Source organism: Lagopus muta, chromosome 8, assembly GCF_023343835.1.
Source record: "Lagopus muta isolate bLagMut1 chromosome 8, bLagMut1 primary, whole genome shotgun sequence".
NCBI classification, from domain to species: domain Eukaryota; kingdom Metazoa; phylum Chordata; class Aves; order Galliformes; family Phasianidae; genus Lagopus; species Lagopus muta.
Window position 1 is genome coordinate 32,828,049 of NC_064440.1, and position 16,378 is coordinate 32,844,426.

General features: G+C 50.6%; 1 protein-coding gene and 1 long non-coding RNA gene across 7 annotated transcripts in view; both read right to left on the bottom strand.

Annotated features, from left to right (window-relative positions):
• Positions 1-4,960, bottom strand: part of ERBB4 (erb-b2 receptor tyrosine kinase 4) — a 504,768-nt gene extending 499,808 nt beyond the window's left edge. For 2 of the 6 annotated variants that reach the window (XM_048954014.1, XM_048954011.1), the window contains exon 1: positions 4,812-4,960. In XM_048954014.1, the coding sequence (XP_048809971.1) occupies positions 4,812-4,902 (91 nt within the window). In that variant the 5' untranslated portion in view covers positions 4,903-4,960. The remainder of the gene's footprint in view (positions 1-4,811) is intronic. The other 4 variants (XM_048954012.1, XM_048954010.1, XM_048954009.1 and 1 more) reach the window with 3 other exon arrangements.
• A 3,798-nt stretch (positions 4,961-8,758) lies between these two features.
• LOC125697021 (uncharacterized) lies at positions 8,759-15,200 on the bottom strand. The gene is made up of 4 exons (XR_007378650.1): positions 15,077-15,200; positions 11,709-11,867; positions 11,525-11,596; positions 8,759-9,500 (listed from the first exon to the last, which is right to left on the bottom strand). It is a non-coding gene; the product is annotated as an uncharacterized LOC125697021 (long non-coding RNA).
• Positions 15,201-16,378: the final 1,178 nt, after the last annotated feature.

The window sequence follows — 16,378 nt, forward strand, 5'->3', positions numbered from 1 at the left end:
TATTAAAGGAAACCTCCCATCAACAAGGGCGTCAGCAGCTCACAAGCGTCGTCTCAGCAGACGGACCCTGATGATCAGGCAAAAATCGGGCTCTGAATGATCAGCTGTCCTACTTTTTAATCGCATATTATCCACCCCAGGCCTTCACATCACTGACCTCCAAGGAAAGGCATCCACACAAACTCTGTTACCCCCAAGTATCTTCAGCCAATGCAAGGAATACTTTCCATTTATGGAATATTTCCAAAGACCCTCATTTTTCTCACGAATGTCACCCACAGTCTCTATTTACATGCCAGCCTAACGCTCCATAAGATCAGCTGTCAGAGCCCCACGTCTTGGCCAAACATCAATTTTCTGTGTGGATGATGCATTAACTTTAAGGCGCTCACTGCTACTGCAGGCAAAGCAATATAGCAATTACGAGGTTATTTCTGACTTACAAATCCATAAGTAATCACAATGCTGGAAGCCCCAAGTTGGTAGGAAAGAAAGGAAGCAGAGCGTTAAACACAAAGACCTGGTGGTAATCGGCAGCTCCCTGGCGGTGCTGTCAGGGAAAGGTAAAGCGGTGCCCAGTGCCACAACCCTCCAAACACGAGTGCTGGTGGCAGCCTGGAAGCAAAACAGCCTTAATGCTCCTCAGCCTGTGCTTAACCACTTAAATGCTTTTTGCTCCTTGTTTCTGCCTGCCTTCAGCACAAAGGAGGCTACTCAAGTTGACAGCAAAAGTTTGGCAGCGTCAAAGGGCACCTACCTGGTAACTGCTCTGCTGCAGCATGAGGCACAACCCATATATTTTAATGCCTTAACCACATGTCAGGGCAGCAGGCAGAGCACAGGTATCAGACCCTTCATAAACCCACATTTCCACCTCCAAAGCCACCAGGACCTTTGCCAGACACTGAAAAGCCACGAGACACTCAGCCCCAGCACTAAATCTTGCAGAGGAGCTAAGAGTGGGTTTCAAACCCACAATTCTTGGATTCTCGTTTCTTGAACGAAGGGGCTCTGACTTCACCCTGCACACAGAGCAGGCAGAGATGCTTTTCCCTCTTTATGCTAAGCTGAGATTCACAACCCTGGGATCTCAGGAGAAAATTAACACCGAGTCATTTGCTGCCAACATCGCCGAGTGAACCTATTTGTAAATCTTCCCAAACAAGAAAGAAAAAAAATAAAGAAAGGAAGAAAAAAGAACAAGCACAAAAAAGCGAATTCTCCTCCTGTCCCCAATCTTTTCTTACAACAGGAATGCAGATGCTCACCGAGGGCTATTTAGGGAGCTGTGTCAGTGAAGGCTCAGGCTGCACACTAAGAGCCCTGGGCAGCCAGAAGCGTGCAGTGCAGATCTGGCTTGGGTTCCTTGCTGAGATGTTGGACCAAGGGGCAGAAAACGTAAAGCATCGCCGCTGCTGTTTCAATTTGGAACACAGGCAACTTTCAAACAAAGCACCCATATACATTATTTTGGCCTTCTTTCTAGCCAATTCCGTGGCTTTTTCCATATGTCCTCTGAGCATTATTAATAGCCACCAAAGAATACTATCTGCCTACCAATCACTTCTGCTTCCCACTCAATGGCAAGTACATTTTTAGAGCATCAAATATACCAACAGGGACAATGGTTGCTAAATTTGAAATCAACAACAACTGGAAAACGCCAACTACTTTGCTGATATTTTCACACTACAGAAATATCTCACAAAATAAATGAGCCTTTTTTTTTTTACCCTTTCAAAGAGATAATAAAATAATGCTGAATTCTAAATACTATCACATACCCTCAGCAAACAGCAATTTAAATTTAGATATATACATTCTTGCTGCCAAAGATAATGAGCAAAAATATCCACAGTGTGGCTTTGCAGAGCGGAGCAGAGGTGGGGAGGGGGAGCTGGGGCAGCAGGGCCAATAAGGTCACCAGTTCACTGTGGATACTGGGAATGGATCAGCACAAAGTAACTCAGAACAGATATTATGTCAGCCTTGTAGTATTACTGAAGGTCATGCCAACCCATGCCACGTAAACTTTTATGCTTAAAATGCTTGCTACTTCATTTAAATGAATGGAAATGGAACGTTAGGATGTATTGCAGTAAGTATGATGGTTTTCCTTCCTGGAAATCCCAAAGGTCCCAACTCTGCCTCTGCACTCATAGAGTCTGGGGCTCTGCTGACTTCTTCGTAAGCCAGCTGTATTCACAAGGGGTTACATGGGGGCTTTTTTCTTTGACATCTCTCCGGTGTTTCTGGGAGGCATCTTCCCAAGACCCAGCTGGAGGAGCAGGCAGGCATCCAACCTGTGAGCAGAGCACAGGATGCACTGCTGGTTTATTAGGGAAGGTTTAAGAAAGATTAAGCTGTAAGCACCCATTTGGGTACTGTATGTCCAGCTATACAGGCACCAGGAGGCACAGGAAACAAGCACAAATTCAGTGTATTTTAGGAATCTCTGTCGCTGACCTTACAGAAAGCCCGTGTGATGACTGAACACCTTTTATAGCTCAGATAACAACTGCATCCACTAAAACTCCACAGCTTACTTTCAAGCCTTTATTTTTCAATACTTTATTTGCCCATCTATTCCTACGGCAGGGGCAGGATTTGATAGGCTTCAGAGGCAGAAACAAAGAATATTAATAGAACAATATAGCCAGAAAGCAGGAATAAGCCTCGACATTCTTACAGCCTGAATTGCTACTCCTCATCACCTTTATATTGGTGCTATTCTCACAGCTCATATCGTACGTGCTCCTGGTATTTGCCTTACAGATTTGGCTGCCCCTACGTGTGCTAATGCTGCCGTACCACCGATGCACCCACCAACACACAGCTGCCCCAGTGCCTGCAGCGGGACAAGTTTTCCCGGCAGACCCGTTAAAACCCAGGTTTATATATAGCAGCAGCTGCTCCGAAGCTTCAGGAGCTCGGCATGTGCCCGGTGCCCAGCGACACTGCCCACCTCCGGGGAGCCGCGGCCGCTCACCCCTCCATCGCTCCGAGTTACCGCACGGCACGGCGCGTCCCTCCGGCAGCTCGGCGGGCTCCGGCCCCGCTGCCGCCGCGGGGAGCTCCGGGGGGCTGCTGCCACCTACAGCTGCTGCCACGGCACGGCCCCGAAGCAGGGCCACCACCTGCTTTGCACCCTGCCCCGCCACGCCGACGTGCCGCCGATGGGTCCGCTTGCTACGTGCGGCCGGACTCACCGTGGTTTGGTTTTCAATCTGCTTATCTCGACAAAAAAACAAAAAACAAAACACCACAGCAATTCTAATATCGCCCAAAAACCAGAGGGGAGCTTTGATCCCGAGGGCGGACAGGGCAAGGGCTTCTCCCTGGGCCGGCTGCTTACCCACGGGCACGTATTTCACATCCTTAATACTGTTCTCACGTTAACCAGCAGCACAGCTCTCAGTGCCAGCATCCACACACGCATACACCCAACTCTTTACAAAAAGAAAACGAGTCACAGCATTCACCGGGCACCACGGGGGCTGCGACCAGGACGGGAACGCCGGGTCCGCTCCCTCGGGACACCCGGGGACAGCGGGAGCCCAGAGCCGGGCACGTCAACGCAGGGACAGAGCAGCGCGGCGGCAGCTCCGTGCTTCTCGTGCCTTCGCGGAGGCTCTCGGAGCTCAGCCTAATTTTAGGCAGCGGGCAGACATCGCGGCGGACGGACGGGAGAAGTGCCAGCGGGGCGCGACGAGGGGGGACGCTGCCATAACCGGCACCGACCGAAGACGAGCGGGGGCACGAAGTCAACCCCGCACACCTCGCCGGGAGCGGGATCCTCGCTACGGGGAGAGGGGGAGAAACAAAACGGCGTGTGTGAAGAGCTGCCGCGTACCCGGAGCGGCTCTCAGGCAATCTGGCGGCGGTGCCCGAACGCCCCGCCCGGGTACGTGCATAGCGGCGGGTCGGGTCGCCCGGCGATCCCCGAGCAGAACAAAGGCTCCCAGGTTGGCAGCTCCACGTGACGCGGCGAAGCCCCGCGCCGCGAACATCGCCGCACGAAAACATCGCGGAGCCTCGATGCGTCCGCGCTGCCGGCAAAGGGCGCGGGATGAGGAGAGCAAAAGTTTGGGCGACGGTATCGCCGCCCCCACGGGAACGCTGGGAGCGAGGAAGGAGGCCAAGCCCCGTCCGCAGGGCACCGAGAGCCCGAACTGCCGGCACCCAGATTCGGGGACGGGAACCCTAAAACGCTCTCACCCTGAACGCGCACCTGCAGTGCCCTCTGAGCGAGCGCTAACCAACACGAGGCCGGCCCCCCGCGCTGCCATCGCCCGCTGCGTTCAAGGGTCACACCGAGCCCCAGATTTACGAACGGGGCGGCCCCAGCTCGGGGGGACAGATCGACTGCGGGATGGGAAGCGTTAGGAAAGGAGAAAGGCAGGAGAAGAGGGAGAACGCGGAGAGCAATAGGGATTGAGGCGGTCGGGGCACGCAGCACTCCTCCCACAGGGCTGCCCCGCTCGGCGCTGCGGGGAATGGGACACGGGGGGTGCGCGGAGCGGAGCGGCTCTTCGCCCGCCGCTGCCGGGGATGGGAAGCGCTGACGGGCGCCGAAGTGCGGCGCGCAGAGCGGGACGCTCCGCCGCTCCCGGCCCCAACGCCGTTACATAAAGCCCGGAGAGGCGCCCGGCCGCGGGCACGGCGCGCCGTCGCTCTCCCGAACGCCTCCAAATCCCCACATCGCGGCGCCCCGCAACTTCCTCGCGGCTCCTCTGCAGCTCCAAGCCGCGCTCCCCTCGCGCCGCCGGGGCTCCCGCCCAACTTCCCGGCCCGCCCGGCCGCACACCCACCTGCCTGAGCCGCGGCAGCCCTCGGGGCGCCGGCCGCCGCCACCAGCACGCAGCAGCTCCACCACAGCAGCCCCCCGGCCGCCGCCGGCATCGCGCCGCCGCCGCCGCCGCCGCCGCCTCCTCCTCCTCTTCCTCCTCAGCGCCGCCGCCTCAACGCCGGTTCCACCGCCGCCATCCCCCGCGCGGGCTCCGCGGGGCCGCCCCGAAGTTGCCTCCGCGCCGCCGCCGCCCCCAGCGCCGCCCCCGCGCGGCCCGACGGGGCGGCCGCGGGGTGCGCCCACTGCACGCGGAGCGGAGCGCCGAGCGCCGGCAGCGGCGGCACCGCCGGGGGAGCGGCGGGAGGAGGAGCGGCGCGAGGCGGGTCCGCCCGCCCCCCCGGCCCGTCCCGCACCTGCGGAGAGGGGGCGGGAAAAAGCTCGGCAAAAGGAGCCGCGCGCCGCGCTTCGCAAAAACCGCGGGCAGGTGCGCGCGTGAGGCTGCGCGCGCGTCCGCCGTGCCTGCAAAAAGCGGCCGGTCGGCGGGGAGCGTGCTGAAAGCAAACTTTCCCCGCGCGGATAGCCGCGAGCGTGGGGAGCCTCCGAAGGCGGCGGAAGGCCGCGGTGATTGGGCGGCGGCGGCCCGGAGGGACCGACGTCGTCCCGAAGCGCCGCGGGGTTGCGGCACGTTGAGGCCCCGCGCGGCGCGTCCTGAGCCCTGAGAGAATCCGCCCGGCCCCGCTGCCCTCCCGGCCCCGCAGCGTTCGCGGTGCGATGTAACGTTGAGCAACAGTGGCATCCGGTGGGCAGCGCGCTGCCTCCGTGCCGGTTGTGGGGGTGCGAGTTGAGCATCGCTGCTGCGCTTTTAGGGGGCTTTGCCATCCCAAACTCTTACGCTCCTGTCTGGAATATTCCCCCCGCCTTCCCCCCCCCCCGCTCCCCGTCCCCAAATACATGCCCTGTATGGGACGGTGGAATTCTTTTTCCTGATGTCGTATTTTCCCTAAGAGGATGAATTAGGAAGAGGCCATAAATGATTTCCGAGACCAATTAATAAAAACGAAGTAATAATTGAGCAGTGCATTTAAATACGTATGCCTAAGGTCCAACTCCGTATTTCACCGACGGCAGCCGCGTTCTGTCTACCCCAGAGGAACAGCAGCAAAGAGCGGGACGGGGAATACAGCAAGTGATGGGGAAACATCAGCACGTGCACGGGGGGGGGGGGGGGAGGTGGGGGGCAGAGCTCAAAGCTGCCCACGCTGTTCTCAGCTCTGGGGGCAGGCGGGCACCTCGCTCCCTGCATGCCCACAGAGCACCCCTGAGCCCTAACCCAATTAGCCCCCAAGCTAATTGCCTCTGTGTCAGGCGGCGGTTGGGGTTGCTGCGGTTTGGGCTGCAAAGCGTGGCTTCCCCTTGCTCCTATTCCGTGCCCACTGCCGGGGAGCACTCGCACAAGATGCTGCCTCTGGGGAGGGAGAGCACTGCACAAACCCCCTGCTTGCCAAACCCCTGGCACTTCAGGCACCCAGCTCTGTTGGACCACGGCAGCAGGGGGAAAATGCTGCACTGGGCTGTGTGTGCAAGTATGAAGCACCTCCCGAGGTGTTTTCTGAGTACATCTGTATCACACATAACAGCAGTTAGGTCAGGGCATCTCTCAGCACTCCATGAAATGCCAAGCAGGCAGAGATGGCCACGCTGGCAGCCCCCAGAGGAGGAGGAGGGCTCCTGCTCAGCGCTGGGCTGCAGGAGGACCTGTAAAGCACAGTAACAAATTGTTTGGCTGAGAACATGGGAGAGAACTCGTGCCTTTCACGGCTGTGTCATCCAGCACTGCAGGCATGGGCCAGCTGCAGGGACAGAAGCACTTGGTGTCAGCCTCCTACAGCAGAAGGGCTGCTCAGAGGGCAGCACATGTGGGAGCATCATGCATGGCAAGCAGCTGAAACACCCTGCATGGCTCTACAGAGTCATAGAATGGTTTGAGTTGGAAGGAACCCTTAAAAGCCATGTAGTCCAACTCCCCTGCAATGAACAGGGACACCTACAGCTCCATCAGGTGCACAAAGCCCAGTCCAGTCTGACCTCGAATGTCCCGGGATGGGGCATCACCACCTCTCTGGGCAGTCTGTGCCAGTGCCTCACCACTCTTATTCTAAACAACTTCTTCCTCATATTCAATCTAAATCTCCCCACCTTGTGTTTGAAACCATTTTCCCTTGTCCTGTCACAGCTGAACCTACTAGAGAGTCCGTCCCCTTCTTTTGTATAAGCCCCTCCTTGAGATGCTCTCAGGTCTCCCCAGAGCCATGCCCAGCTCTCAGCCTGTACTCACAGCAGAGTTGTTCCATCTCTACGAGCATTTTTGTGGCCCTCTTCTGGACACACTCCACCAGGTCCACACCTCTCCTGTACTGAGGACTCTGCATTCAGCTGCTGACCCCATAGCCAAGGTCACGGTCCTACAACAGGAGCAGTGTGGAGATGAGCTGTTCTTGCAAGACTCGGGGCTGATATCATCACCCAGGGATGAGCAGCACGGGCTGTGAAGCGTGAGCTCAGCCACCCGCAGCAGCCAGCCCATCTGGCACCAACAGCAGGGCCATTGTGGGGTGCTGCAACACAGGGGGGTCTGTCTGTTTTTGCAGTTACTGTTTGGGGGGGAGGAGAAAAAAACCCCTGGAGCATGAGGTGTGTGCCGGGAACTTGATGAGTCCAGCCACTTAGGCTGCGGAAAAAATTAGGCTATATGCATGAAATTTCAAAAATAGTAGGTAGAAAATACAATGCAAGGACTTAATAACCATATTTTCTGGAACTAAGGGCTCAGCTCAAGAAAGCCTTTTAGGCCACGCTTCATTTTCAGTGCTGTTTGTGTCTCACTCATAACAAAAAGATTCAAGTGCTCTCACTTTAAGGAGACCCAGAGTGGGGCTATGAGATCCTCTCCAACTTAGGCACCATATTATTCCCTTAGGGCTCCTGACCCCTTGGGCACCCTGCCTTTCCGAAGGCCTCACTTACATCCCACAGCTCTCTCTTACGGCTCCCGGTTCCTTGCCTCTAGATAAGATGCAGTGATATTTTTCCTTCTCCATGTACAGGAGGGCAGGTGTGCTGGTGTTTCCTCGCACCAGAGTCAAATACAGCATCCACACACAACATCTGCTCAGCCAGACCTCTCACCTATCCTTCTCTCCCTCCTCAACCCTTCCTTGTTCGTTATCTTGATGGTGGGTCTCTGTGCTCCTCTCGTGCCTGCAGGCTCCTTGCTGCTCAATGATTTCCTGCCATATTTCATGTCTTCCCCGAGCCTCTTCCCAACTGGCTTTGAATAGAGTGCAGCAAAGACAGTACAAAGGTCACCTACTTGACACAGAAGAGTTCCTTCTCCCTCACAAATTGGATTGTACTTCAGTCCAGTCTCAATATATCACTACTCAAGAGATGCATTGCAAACATGTCAACATACTAATGGCATTGTATTTGATCATGGGCACCTCCATTTTGCAAGACGACTGAAGTCAACACAGGCTGCAGTTCAGTGTTTTGCAATCCTGCTGCTGTCCATAACAGAGCTGAGATTTCTGCCCAGGGTCAAAGCACCATTGTTTTCAGTGCACTCAGAGCTCCATCTGGATAACTTTAAGGTGAGGGGACTAAAAGGATATTCACCCATTCCCCAAATTATATTTGAAGTTTCCAGTCACTATTATTTATGAGGCAGTCTCCAATGCCTTTGTTTTTGTACAAAGTTTTCCTATGAAAAGGTCATTTATACAGCACAGAATGTGTCTATAAATAACAGACATTCCAGCTCACCTGCCTCATTTCTACGGACAAGGCAAGCTCTACTTACAACACCATGGAGAAAATTAACAACATGGCATTATTGGTGCATATCACCAGTCTGGCACAATGTGCTAGACAGCACCAATTACCCAACAGCTCATTCTTTCAATAGTAACATCATGGAGAAGAGTTTCCCATTCTGCTAGAGGACAAAGGGTGCTCCTCTGGACCTCAATAGGTGTATTGGCCCAGGGTGAACAGATGAACCCTCAGTATCAAAAAGCAGCTGCCCAAATCACTATTATTTTAAGTTTGGTATTCAGTATGTCCAGGATGACATGCTGGGTTGCTTCATGGCAACCAAGGAATTTGCTTAGAGCAAAGCTGAGTGTATATGCAGGAATGAAATGCTGACTTGACCACCTCCATCCTTTCAGGCTATGGCTGAACTGTTCTACTGAGTCTTCATTTTTCATAGCGTTGAAAAAGTCATGAAATTCAGCATTGACAATGACATTGCTCGTCCTCATAAAGGTGGCAAACCCAGAGGCAGCAAGGCCAGGCTGATTTATGCTAAGGCAACCTCCAGTGAGGACCAGAGGCAGCCTCGAGGTGCTTAGCAGGCGGCTCACACGCAGCTGCTTTCCCATGCAGAGCTCCTCCAGCCCGTGTTCCTGGCCCCACCGGGAAGCGCAGCACAAAGCCGGGCAGCATTTGGGCACAGTGCTGCCAAGTCCATGGCAAAGCTTCCGCTGGCAGCCCAGGAGCAGGCAGGAGGCCAGTGGGGCTTCTTGTCTGCAGGCAGCCAAGCAAAGCTGCTCCCGAATTTTCCCTTTTTTTCCCCTGGAATCCAGCCACTTGAGAGGTGAATGCTCTCTTCTTGCACTGCTTTTTCTTCATGTTTTTTGAAGAGACTACGCTAGAAAAAAAAGACAAAACTTTTAGCAAACACCATGTACAATCTTATTTTTACTACTATTATTGTTTTACTTCCACTGCTGCTTGTCTGCTTATTTAGCAAGAAAAAAACCCCGTGTGCTACTTCATGGTATTGACAGAGGTCCCACCAACCTGACAGCACCCAACAGGACAACAGAACTGGCACAAACTGCTCTCAGTATTCATTCTGCTCCATTACAGGCCTTACCTTGTGTGTGCAGAGATCCTAGCACACTCCATAGAGAGAATCTCTATTGGAATTGTTAAGGTTGGAAAAGAGTGCTGAGATCACCCAGTCCAACCCCAACCCATCCCTACCATGCCCACTGACCACATCCCTGAGTGCCACATCTCCACCTCCCCACCACCTCCCTGGGCAGCCTGTTCATGGCTCTTGTCACTGATTTGAGGAGAGGGAAGTGTAGGACAACAGATAATGCTGGCACTTGTTCGGCCTTGCTGGGATGCCTGGCTGTTCTCACTGCAGGAACCAAACCCAACAGACAGCATGGCTCTTTGGTTTATCCCATGCAGTTTGGGATGCTAAAGTATCATGGGGGAACTCATTGAAATTTTGAATTTCAAAGATAGTTTGAAGAAAATTCAATGGAATTTTATCTTTTCTTTCCTCCATTCTCTCTCATCTCTAGCTTAGAGACTGAACTCAACTTTAATAATAGTAGCTTCTTTAGTCTCTATTGACTACAAATGAGCCAGATTCAGAAAATTTTACTTTTTCCTCCTTCGAATAAAACTAGCAATGCCTTTGTTGGAAAGTTACCCAGGGAGGAAACCAAACAAAAACTAAAACATCACCTTGATTTGGAATAAAACCAAAAACCTTTTGTGTCTCTGCTCACCAAACCCTCCAGCTCAAATGATGCGCTCAGTGTCACTTTTTGCCAGGCAATAGGAAGATGTGTTAAACTACATAATCAATTAGCCAAGGCAGCTTTGTTGCAGGGTACAATCAGACAGCAAAGCAAGACCTCACAACCTTCCCATACCACCTTCATTTCCTGAGTAGTCAACTTGAACCACACGAGAAGTGACTCAAGCCCAGATCATGCTGAAATATCCATCACACGACTCATTCACCTTTATGTATGTTTGGGGTCTTTGTTTGATTGGTTGGTTGGTTTGGTTTAGTTTGGTTTGGCTGGGGTTTGTTTTGAGGTTTCCTCATTTATCCCCCAACACCTACCCAGGCACTTTGGTCTTGATGGCTTCAATTTGCCAAAAAATCAGTGTGTGTCTGAGGCTTTGGGATGGTTTCCTCTCTGGTGCTGAAAGCCTGCCACAAGCACATCCATCTCTGTGAGCAAAGAGTTGCACGCTTTCCTCCTAAGGCTTAAATTAAGTCTTAATGAAGACTCAGAATTTAAGATTAAATGTTCAGCCCCTGGCTAATTATGTTTGCAAGGCTCAATTTGCTTGGCAAGTGTCTGAGCTGAAAAAAAAACAGCCCCAAATCGTGTTTACATAATAGGCAATATGGGCAGTCCTCCCTTAAAATGGCACAAGGAACCCATGCAGAGCTCCAGTGTGCTTTTGGGCAGCCACCCTTCATTTTAAAGAACTTGGTTTGACCAGTGTTCTGTTAACTCCCCACTCAGGTCTTACACTACAATTCCAGCCATTGGCTCGATCAAGTTTTCATTTTTATATTTCTTCTCCCTGTAGCAATGTCTTGTAAACAGCCTGGTTATTTATGGCTATGGACAAGGTGGAAAATCCAGTGAATATCTCACAGTATTAAGGAAAAATAGCAGTGGTTACTGCCTCATACAACGCACATGATAAATCTGAATAATCTGAATTTATATCGCAGCGGCCTTTAAAATGAAGAGCTACAATGTCCCTTTTTTTTTTTTCTTTTTAATAATGCACAAAAATTCTAATAAACCATTTAGTCTGAACCACAGGGAGAAGTGAGAGGCTGTTCAGATGCAGTGACTTGCCGGATTATTGAGAACGACTGTGGCTGCAACTACTATGACTTACCAGTATATCTTTTCCCTCATTTTTTTGTTTTGTTTTGTTTTGTTTTTCCATAACAGCACCATTGTAGAGCTCCTATAAAAAAATGACATTTCCTTCTTATCCAACAGACAGAAATATTTATGAGGTTCAGAGAAATACAACGAAAGCGATGGCACTACTTGAGCCTACCATGTGCAGGCTTTACCTGCATGTGCTCCATCCGCCTGTCTGAATTCTTGCAACACACCTGCTAGTTTTCCCCCTTCTGTGGATCCACCGATCAATTTCTCCCCTTTGTTATTAATAAACTTCCTTCAGAAATGAAACACGAGGCTCAGAACATCTCCGGGAACCTCTGCTGCCACTGTGTATAAAACAGATGTAAATGTAAAGGCTGTCTGCTGCGTGACATGAAGTAGATTACACCTCCCACTATGCAGAAAAGCACAGGCACCAACGTTATACCCACTTGTTAAGAGTCAGATACAATTTTTATTCTGTTTTTAAATATTTCATAACTTTTTTTTTTTTTTTTTAAAGCATCTGTAGTCAAACACAAAGCAAGAAGTTGCCAAGAAGCATTTCCCTCTGGCTGGTGGCACCTCGGTGTTTGTGCTCTCAGCATCTCTCTGTAGGTATGCAAAACCATAACTACGTCAACCCATCTTCAGTACCATGACTGACAACACACCAGGTTTCAATAAATGAATGATTAGCTGTGGGACACAAAAGGAGATTGTGTGTTTTGTTGTTGCTTGACAAGCTGACAAGCGGGTGAAAAATCTCGCCCCGTAAACACAGTTGTCTCTGTTGATAGAGAGATGTGCTATGGAAAGGCATTAGTCACTGTAAACCTTTTGATACCCAACAAAGATGGATTTCAATAAAAATCAAGAGACATTAAACTCACTCATCAGGCTCAGGCTTAAAGGTGAACGTTACAAATCCATTTCTGTTGATCTCAGTGTTTAGAGCCAAGAGGCCGTGGAACAAGTGCAATTTCCAACACCACCTGTTTCTGCTGGCTGCCCTGGACACGATGCCCAGGGCTGAACCCCACTCACCAAAATGCCAGCGGAGCATCACTGAAGACAGATATTCCCCTCACGGTATTTTGGGGTGGATTTCTTTCTCTTTCTCTTTTTTCTTTTTTCTTTTGACAACAAGCAGACCACTTTATCCTGAAATATTTACTAGACTTATTAAGGATCCAAACAACCAAGCCTTCCTTCACCTCTGCATCCAAGAGCTGGACATGGCTCCAGCCTCCCAGAGCACACTCCCTGTAGTGCTTTCCTCAGCTCAAAAGCAAGATGTGGTCCCAGGAATAATCCCTATCCGCTCCAAAATTTGACCTACAGCAACTCAAGGAGGGAAAAAGCCCTTTTGCTCTGGTCGTTCACTCTGCTTTGATGGATAAGCATTGCAGAGACACAGCAGCGTGTCCGTTAGACAATAAATAACATCTTTGGATACTTCTAGTAATTTCTGGGGCACTTTAGTCCTTCAGATTCACACATATTAAAGAAATAATTTTCAGTTCAGCTGCAGTGAAGAGGTTGGCTTGAACATGAAGGTCCTCCTTTAGCCTTTGGGAGCACAGAGAGATGGTTATACCATCCACTTGGTAGGGCCTGTTCTCCAGCCCTGCTCAGCAGACATCCTTTAACACCTGCGAGGCGCACAGCTGGTCTCTCTAAACTTTACCTTTCCTCCCGTCCTCAACATTCTCATCATACACACATATCCCCCACCTCTCCCCCCGTCTGCTCCTCTCGCAATACAACACTGCCCTCTCACGGCTCGTCTGCTGCCAAAACTTCACGTTTACAGGCTTTACACTGGGGCAGCGCGCTGCATCCCAGAATCCGTCTGCTCCCCACACCAAAGGCAGGAGAGATGGGGATAAACAAAAACCACAGGATGATTACCTTGTTTCTTCACTCCCAGCACCAATGGGAAAAGTGCCCCTGTGGCATTGCCCGTTTATCACCCCATACAGTATCTGCTCCATGCTGACTACGGGCTCTCCAGACCCCTGCCCTCTGCTTTGGCTATGCTGTGGAGGGCTGGGAGCAGGCTGCTCTTCTGCCCTGTCTCACTTCCTCCACCTGGAGCACGTTACGTTACCCGAGCATATCTATTACACCCATAAGAAACAGTGGGTTTTCTTCCCTGTAGGCAACTGTGCCTTCAGAGTTCCCAGTCCGGAGAAAAGGAGGCTCAGGGGAGACCTCATTGCTCTCTAACTACCTGAAGGGAGGTTGTAGTGAGCTGGGGGTCAGCCTCTTCTCTCATGTAACTGGTGATAGAACTAGAGGGAATGGCTTCAAGCTGCACCAGGGGAGATTCAGGCTGGATGTCAGGAAATACTACTTCTCTGAAAGAGTGGTCAGGCACTGCAATGGGCTGCCCAGGGAGGTGGTGGAGTCACCAACCCTGGAGGTGTTCAAGGAACGTTTGGACGTTGTGTTGAGGGACATGGTTTAGTGAGAGCTTTTGGTTATCAGTGGCTCACTGGGTGATCCTGTGGGTCTTTTCCAACCCTGGTGATTCTATGATTCTACGATCTTAACAGCCCTCTTCATGTAAGCAGTTCTTCAACACAACACTCGTCGATACCTCCAACACTTTTACCAACACAAGGTGCAAGATGCTATTCAAAATTAACTGTACAACCAACGCTGTCCTACAGCCTGGACTCCTGAACTGGAATCAGAGAAAGGGATGTACAGGGAGAGCTGCACTTTGATGCACCCAGCATAACTGTAAGCCACCCACTGCAATATTGCATTTTGCTCCTCATTTGCAAGGCTTATTGAAAATGTGGAATGTCAAGTTTTACCTGCTGATGGTGAACGTAAGGCTCTGAGCCTGGAAGCCAGATGTGGTCACTGCCTTCTCTGCAATGGCCCCCATTTCATCATGCTAGGGAGAGCATCATCAGTGAGCTGAGAGCCAGCACCCTTCAGAGCACTGCCGACCAATTTCAAAGCTGTATTTCCATTTAATGTGAAGCCAGTCTTTTTTTCTTCCTCCCTTTCTGTAGGGCAGGGATGGAAGATCTCCAGGAATTCACAGCTGAGGGGTTCACAACATTTGCTCTCCAGGTAGGCCAGGCATAGCTGCAGTCCCACCCTGGCCACCATACCCTCCCACTCCTGTTTTCTCTAATAAAACCTCTTTTGGAGGTATAATCAAGTGGCTGGGTTTAGTCCTCCCTTTGGAGGATGGTACTTGGCTGTACTCAGCTTGGTGTTTCTTCTGCAGATTTATAAATATGAGGTAAGATATAACTCCAAGAGGCTAATGTTTGGCAAGGTATCGGCTAAAGTGGGAAGACATCTGAATGCACAAGAATGGGAGGGATTCTAGGAGGGCTAGGGAGTCCTGTAGTACCAAATCCCCTTCTAGCATCAAGAATGGAGATATGAAAAACAGATCTAAAGGGAAAGAAGGGGAATTTTGGCTCCTGCAGCCCACTCAAACAAGCACCCTTGCTCTGTTGCCCATCAAGGCATTGTTACAAGCCACTCCTTAGACACAGTGTGGGTGTCTGGCCCCAATTCCTACCTCCTGTGTTTGATTTGCTCCTCTCTTTCTGCACAAACAGGGCTGGATGAGGTCTCCACCATCTTGCATCACACAGCCAGGAGGGCTATGTCCCCAGCGAGGCATGTGGCACTAAGCTCTGCAGGCAGTGGCAGGACAAGTGTCACCACGGAGCTGTGAGGCTGGCAGGAAAACCAATTAGGGTGTGGAGCTAGGATAAGGAAAGAGATTGCACATGCAATACCTGTATCCATTATATGAATCTTGTCCCCTCTGCTTAGGAGGTATTGGATCGGACCAAACAAAAAACTCATTTTTGCTGTTTTCAGGTTAAACCGTAGGTGTCCAAAACAGGGAAATATTCTGGTATAGGACTTAGTGTAGGACTTGTCCGCTAGCAAGAGAAATCTCTGTACTGCTGGGAGACTTCCTTCAGGGAAAGAAAAGTTGAGAAATAATTTATAAGTACAAAAATGGATTACAGCATGCAATTCGTGCTTTTCATATCAGTAGAACTTCAGCTTATGTTCGCTGCCTAGATTGTAAAGTTCTTGGTGTTCTCAGTGCCATATTTTTCCTATCACTCCATTTGAAACTTCTAAGAAGTTTGGGGACATTTCTAAAAGAAGAGACACGCGAGCAAGCTATCAAACTGAAACCAATGAGGTGCCATGCTTCGAGGTTTCCTCTGCGGCTTCAGTTCTGGCAGACAAATCTCAGCCTCGGCTAACCCAGAAAAAAAGGTCAGCCAAGCCATCAAACATTTCAAAGCACAATTAAGACCCTAAATGAGAGAAGTTAAAGTTTAATGCTGGAACTGCACTGCCAGTTGATGCTCACCAATTACAAGGGTCACTTGAAATACGATCGGTGAAACCGCTGCGTGTCGGAAAGCTGCCTCTGCTGATGGCAGCGAGGAAATTTTCTGGCAAGGCAAACAACCTTGCTCTAATAATACGGCTGCTGCTATAAAAAGAGAAAAAAAAAAGAAAAAAAGCAATTCAAATTCAGTTCAGAAGAGCTTGGAGTTGATGCATTTTGATGCCCTTAGAATAATTCAGCTCCCATATGGGTGCGGTTATCCCAACCAAGTCAGAAATTAACTCTTCATACCAGGAATACAGCACTAAAAGAGAAATCAAAGACTGGGGGGGAGGGGATAAGAGCCAACAAAATAGTCTGATTCAAAAATACCATGTAATTTCTTTTTAATAATGTGTAATTTAATACCGATCATCATTTCCCAGCCTTATGAATTCTTCAGTGGAACAACCTATTCTTAATATTAAAAGAAAAAAGAACAGTCAAATCTAAATGAAAAAA